This window comes from Solanum stenotomum, chromosome 6, assembly GCF_019186545.1.
Source record: "Solanum stenotomum isolate F172 chromosome 6, ASM1918654v1, whole genome shotgun sequence".
NCBI classification, from domain to species: Eukaryota; Viridiplantae; Streptophyta; class Magnoliopsida; order Solanales; family Solanaceae; genus Solanum; species Solanum stenotomum.
In genome coordinates, this window is record NC_064287.1 from 48,329,657 (window position 1) to 48,336,136 (window position 6,480).

Consider the following 6,480-nt stretch of genomic DNA (forward strand, 5'->3'; position numbering starts at 1 on the left):
TCAGGTATCAATCTGTAAGTACAATGTTTGTTCTGTATAATTCTTGGCTATGTCCAAAATGGGACATTGTAGATCCAACAGCACACCTTATTCCAACTCAAAAAGTAATTCAACATATTAAAGTTCCTTACTTTTCTTGGTTCATGGTTGGTGCATCATGACCACATCCAATTACTATTATGTCCCTCCACTGTTAGCAAAAACAATAATTGATACTGGTTATTGTAAGGTCATTCTAGTCTTTTCCTCACTGCCAGTAGAATTCACACTTTAATTTGTACAGGTTCCCTCCCCTTTTACCACTGCCTTTTTGCTTTAAGTAATGATCACAGTAGCCCACCACTACTACCAACTGCTGACCAATTTAAATAAGCAACAGATGTCTCAGACCCCTCCTTCCCCACAAGATTCCACCCCCATTTACAAATCTCAGATACAGAGACAGCAGCAGCAGCAGCAGAAGGAATGGAAGAATTCTCTTACTTATAAAGCCAGAGAAAGCAACAGCCTTTATCTTTACGCGTAAGAACTCGTACCTCTTTCATATTCTGTGCTTATAACAAGTTTATGTGTAAAGATATAGCTGTTCATTTGCAGTCAGCATTACCTGTAACAGTATCAGACAAGTAGAGCAGAGACGAACAATGTACGCACACACGAACCATATTGCATTCTCAAATCAAATAAAGTATGCTTTACATTACATGTAGATCAGGCAAAGAGAAAAGCTCTGAACAGCCTAGAGACTTATTATATAACATCTACACACAAAATATATGAAAAGAAACTTAGGTAGGAGGCCAATTCTGACTTGTTGATCCTCCTACCTCTCCCTATGATTTCTTTTCTCTTTTTTTCTGTCTTATCAATATTCTCTATGAACTTTGGCGAGGTGCCAATTTGTAAGTACAATGTTTGTTCTGTACAACTGGCTAATTAAAAGCCGAAAACTTATGGAACATCAAATACCCCCATTTGAGTTCCATAACAACACACCAAAGAATGAGAAACAATTAAAAAAACACACTAGATACTGGTGAGTATAAGGTTGGAAACTCCAAAAAAGGATGCAGATCATCTGTCAGATCTCCAGAGAAAAAGCTAGAATGCCTCCGTTGCATTCTAGTGTGCAGACCAGATCTTCCAAGGCCTCTTGAAAAAAACATAGGTCATAGAGACTGCAATCCAAACAAAAAGAACTCCAAAAATTGAGTAAACTACATATAAGAACTGTTGATCAAAGTTATGGTGATACTGCTCCCTGCAGAATCTTTGTAAGGTTTGATCAGTAAAGTTGGTTATAGACTGTTGAGGAGGGCTCGTTTGCACGATGGAGGTTGTGAAAGATTTGTGCCTGGATGCATGGATGTGGACTCCACTCCAAGTGTTTTCCATAGGAACTGCCTCTCCTGAAAAAACAGTTAAGAAAAAGTTAATTTCAGTCTTGCTTCGCACTATACATGAAATAGTTAACGTCAAAGAGAAACCACATGAAATTATGAATCACAATTTATATGAAATAGACAAGTCAATGTAAAAACCATGATCACTAAACCAAGCTTCAAATAGTTTCTGGATTTCCAAAAAATCAGGAAAGAATGTAACCTTAATCCAATGGATAAAAGGTATCTTCGGACTTGTGTTCTAAGTATATGACGAAGAAATTAAATCTTATAGGGGTTAAATCTTTGAAAAGTCCGAGCATCATAGATTGCTTTAGCAACTGTGGGCAACAATTAGTATATGTAACAGTTGTAAATCAATACATAAAAGACAATCAGTAACCTCCAAAACCTAATTTCCTTTATTTCGGCCTTTTAGTACATAACACAAGCCGGAATTGACATATATCTATGAAGTTGCCTTCTGGCAAAGATCTGGGAGGCCAGTAAATCAGATAATTGCATTATGTCGAAATACCAGTACAACGTCACTTTACTCAAAGATTTTGGGGGTTGCCTGTCATATATAATATATACATATTAAGTCCTTTTCCTTCTTCGTTTTTAGTGCTCAATATATTAGAGCTGACAACAGATGCATAGTTCTTTGCTGACAGCACTAATATACGATAACATATTTATAAGTTATTCATTTCTTTTTTATAGAGAAGGAAACATGGAACAAAGCACTCTAGAAAAAACTTTGTGTTAAGGAGACTAAAAGGAAAGAACAAAAACAAAAGAAAACAACACACTTTCTCTTGAACTTTTTGATATCGACTGAGGTAAAACTCTTGTTTTCAGTTGAATCAATTTGTCTATCGTTCACTATGGTAAATACTTAGTTGGAATATATTCACACTTGTTGACCTCAAAAGCCTAATTATGCTACTTTCTTAGTGCAAAAGGCAGGTAAGCACAGCTTCAATAAGAAACATTGCAGAACAGATAAAATCTGTAGCAACGTCTGTTGCTGCTCCAATCCCCTGTAAAATCTCTCCTAATATCTCAATTAAGAAAATGGTATCAGTTCTTTTGATGGACTTAGCATGCACAAAAAGTCCAATTTGATCCATTAGTTCAATGCATTTTTTAGCGAAGCTGCTTTTGATATACATTTTTTTACCGTAATTCAGTTTAATATTACAAGGCATAGAATGCTTACACTTTCTGAAAACTTTGGAGTGGGAATTTCTGCAGCTAAAGATCTGAACAGTGGAGTAACTTGAAGAGGAGAACTGAAATCTGTATTCAGAAATTCACATTCAGCTGTAGCTGGTCCATTATTCGCTTTTTCTTCATCACAAACTGGCAAAGTATCTGTGATAATACAATCACCACTAGTATCAGTCTAAAGCAACTCCTATGGATGTAGAACTAAAAGAAACATCGTTGAAGTCTTTCCCCCAAATTATGAGTGTACCTCGAGTGGTTGATATATGGCAGGAGGTTCCATTTTCTAATTCATGAAGCCCAGCTTGATCACTCATCTGAGAAGTTCGTAATTCAGATTCAATATCCTGATGCTGTGCACACACCTCAGCTTGACTTTCTTCTGTTTTATCAGCCAGTGCATGGCATAGCAGAGTTGATCCCGTACTATACTCAGAGCTGCCAGCAGAATCTTCAGATAAAGCAGGTTGCCTGCACATCGACATTTTAGACACAGTGGCATGGGATAAGCTGGGTATCATTAAAACTGAACTTGTGTGGTCAATACCTCCAAGATGGTCGACTGCCTTCATTACTGCTTCTTGAATCTGCTATCAGGTTCTTATAATCATCAGGTTCAAAATTCATCTCAGGGAGCTGGAACTTGAGTGTATCACCATCCTTTGTTTGTTGAAGAAAATCTTGGAGTATCTGCACAAATTCACACTTCTCCATTAGAGTTTCTGCACATTCGGTGCAGACTAGTTTCTTGAACTATGAAACACAAAACCAAGCTGGACGTTTGAAGAAACTTAGCATTAGCAGCTCAAGCAGTCTTTATCTTTCTTATGTTGTCAACGAGTTAAATAATGGATCTTCCATTTTTTCCCAAAGGAATGAATCATTAAACAAGAGTAGACGGTTCATTAGTTGTCCTGATTGAGTTAATCAGGTCATGTAGAAACAAGGTTCAAGTCATGAGACACTACTTCTAACAACTGCTTACCTAGAAATGAACTAAATAGTTTTAAAGAAATTATTCTGAACGGCGTGGACTAGAATAGCAAGAAACACAGCTTTAGACTCACCTTCCAAGCACTTTCAAGGCTTTGATCTGTATTTTCTGTATTAACTTTCATTGCCAGTGAGCTTAGCAGCTCTGCTTGTTGCATCAAAGCCTGTTTCTTTGGATCATCTTGTTTAAGGAATGTTCCTTGGGTTTTGTTGTCACTAGCTGCTTAAAAATCCAAAAATAGTGATCAGACAGTTCTTTTTACTAGTCAACGATATACTGTTCTTACTTTTCAAGATTATTTACCATTTTCAGTTGTCGTCTGATGAGATACCAAACCTTCCCCAGCGTTATGCAGGTTTTGAGCTAGTACTGCAAATGGATGTCTTAGTAATGGATGTGCAGTGGTTCCACAATCACCATCAGATTTTTCTCTGCTGTTACCAATTTGAAGGACATCTGAAATGTCGCTCCGCCTACATCAAAACAATATATAGTGTTAAAATTAGAAACTCCATTTCTTTAAACCATAGTTAAATCTTGCTGTATTCATTTTTACCTCAGCTTTTTAATAGGAGCAGCAGCTTCAGCTATGTTGTCAACATTGATACCATCTGGAAATATAACCCTCTTGTTATTCAGGTTAATGAATGAATTGCTGTTTTCTTTAGCCAAAGCTTCATGCTTTGCTCTCTTTTTGCAGAGTGTAGTGAACCGATTCTTCACAGCATTATCCGTCCTGCAGTTTTTCGAAATATCAGCTGATAACTTGAATCTGTCATAACAAAATACTGAAAAGCAAAACAAAAAGCTAATTACCTGCCTGAGACCACCTTGGCAATTTCAGTCCATCTATTACCAAAAATCTTTTGAGCCTGCAAACATTATATTTTCTTTATCAGATTTCAATCACAACATTATTTCTCGTTAAAACATAAAAACTGAAAATAGCAACAATCTTTACATGTTCTATATCGTCTACTAACATCAACCAAACTTAAGCCCAAAAATGCTTAAAACAAGTGACAGTGATGGGGAGAGATAAAATGAAGAAGCAATCAAGAAAGCATCATTTCACCTCACATAAAAGCATATCTTCTTCAGGTGACCACCCTCCTTTCTTGAAATCAGAGTTCAAATAAGTGAACCATCTGCAGATAACACCAACCAAAAATATAATCTTTTTCATAAAAAAACAAAAAGTAGATTAAAAGAATACAAAGTGAGAGTCTTTATCAAGAACTCATCTTTACTAACCTTCTTCTACATTGCCTTGTTGTTTTATCCTTGAACTTCGATGCGATGATCGTCCAACTACAGAAAATTTTGAATTTCAAATCATATATCACATAATCCATTGATTCTAATCATACTTTAACAACAAAGTATTCATGAAAAACATTGAATCAAAAACCAAACAGATTAAAACTATACTTGTCTGTTCCATGGATTCGAATTTGTTCTCTTAGTATATCATCCTCCTGCAACACAACACAACACAAAACAAATCCATCAAATTTCAAATTTCCAATCAATACAACAATTCAAACAAATCCATTACATCTCAAAAAATCCAATCAATCCAACAACTCAAAAACATAAAAAAACAGACATAAAAATCATTTCTTGAAAAAATCCCAATACAGTAAACTCAAAAACACAAACAAAAACCCAATAATCACACACACACACATACACACACCTCTTGAGACCAAGAAACAATATGTCTTTCTTTAGGTTTAGCAGCTTCAGCACTATTTCCATTACTACTAGAATTAGTAGTTACCCTTTTCTTCATAGCACTCTGCATATTTTCCTCCTTCTCTGCTCCCTCAACACAAGCATGCTATAGTAAAAAAAAAAAAAACACCCTTTTGGGTGAATGCTATATATATAAAAAGAACCAAAAGGGTATTTTACAATTTTCACAAAAAGCAAAAACTGTTCAACACTACACACTAATCCTTTTCCTTATTCAAGAATTGAACAAAACACCTTACAACCAAAATACAATTTTTTTTTTTGCATAGGATTCTGACTTTTAACCCCCAAGACTCCACCTTTTTTGCCCCAAGAAAGTTCAAACAACACCCATGGAATCCGAATTAAGATTCTTTATTACCATTGGACCCAAAAAAAAAAAATTGCCTCGAGATTTGTGAAAAATGAAAAAATAAAAACAATCTTGATTCTTGGGGGTATACTAAACGTAGATCTAAAGGTATGTAAAACCTTAAAGATTGTATTTTTATGGTAATCTTGTATGATATAGAGCAAAAAACAAGAAAGGGGGGTGAAGGGGGTGGGGGGTGGAGTGTTCAAAAGAACATAATTTTTTGCTCAAACAAAAAGTGGGGGCTTTGTTTGTGTGATTGAAATAGTGTTTGTGTGTAGGGTATAATAGAAATGGAAATTGAGAGATAGTTAAAATAATCAACGGATTCTTTGCTTTTGGGCGCGGGGTATTGTTAGGCAAGTTTGAAAAATAACACTGAATTCCATGAGACTATAATTAATAGGCATAGTAGAAAACTACCATCATTTCCCACTTTCTCTTCTTCTAGTGTATGTGTATGTGTGTATGGTATGTGAATTATGATGTTTCTAAGTTTGTATGATGACAAGGTGGATAGTATTTGAATAGCGATGTATTTTCTATGGACTCACGTTTATTATAGCGTGTTTGATGACAATATTTGAAAAGTGATGTTTTTTATGGAGTCATGTTTGTTAGAGTGTGTTTGTGAATAGTATCTGAAGAGTGATGCATTTTCTACATAGTCATGTTTATTAGAGCGTATTTGATGACAGTATTTGGTGTTTTTTATGGAGTCATGCTTATTAAAGTGTGTTTTGTGAATAGTATCTAAAGAG

General features: G+C 35.3%; 1 protein-coding gene across 2 annotated transcripts; it reads right to left on the reverse strand.

Moving 5' to 3' along the window:
* Window positions 1-647: 647 nt before the first annotated feature.
* Window positions 648-5,900, reverse strand: LOC125868294 (transcription factor MYB124-like). Of its 2 annotated transcripts, none has more exons than XM_049548936.1 (12): window positions 5,309-5,900; window positions 5,041-5,087; window positions 4,864-4,920; window positions 4,685-4,757; window positions 4,426-4,481; window positions 4,166-4,345; window positions 3,913-4,082; window positions 3,683-3,828; window positions 3,163-3,305; window positions 2,866-3,086; window positions 2,608-2,762; window positions 648-1,409 (listed from the first exon to the last, which is right to left on the reverse strand). In XM_049548936.1, exons 1-12 carry the CDS (start codon window positions 5,414-5,416, stop codon window positions 1,299-1,301), a joined length of 1,467 nt encoding a protein of 488 aa, XP_049404893.1. In that variant the 5' UTR covers window positions 5,417-5,900; the 3' UTR covers window positions 648-1,298. The 2 variants fall into 2 exon arrangements, with proteins under 2 accessions (XP_049404893.1, XP_049404892.1); XM_049548935.1 differs by having other exon boundaries at window positions 3,683-3,831.
* Between the last annotated feature and the right edge of the window lie 580 nt (window positions 5,901-6,480).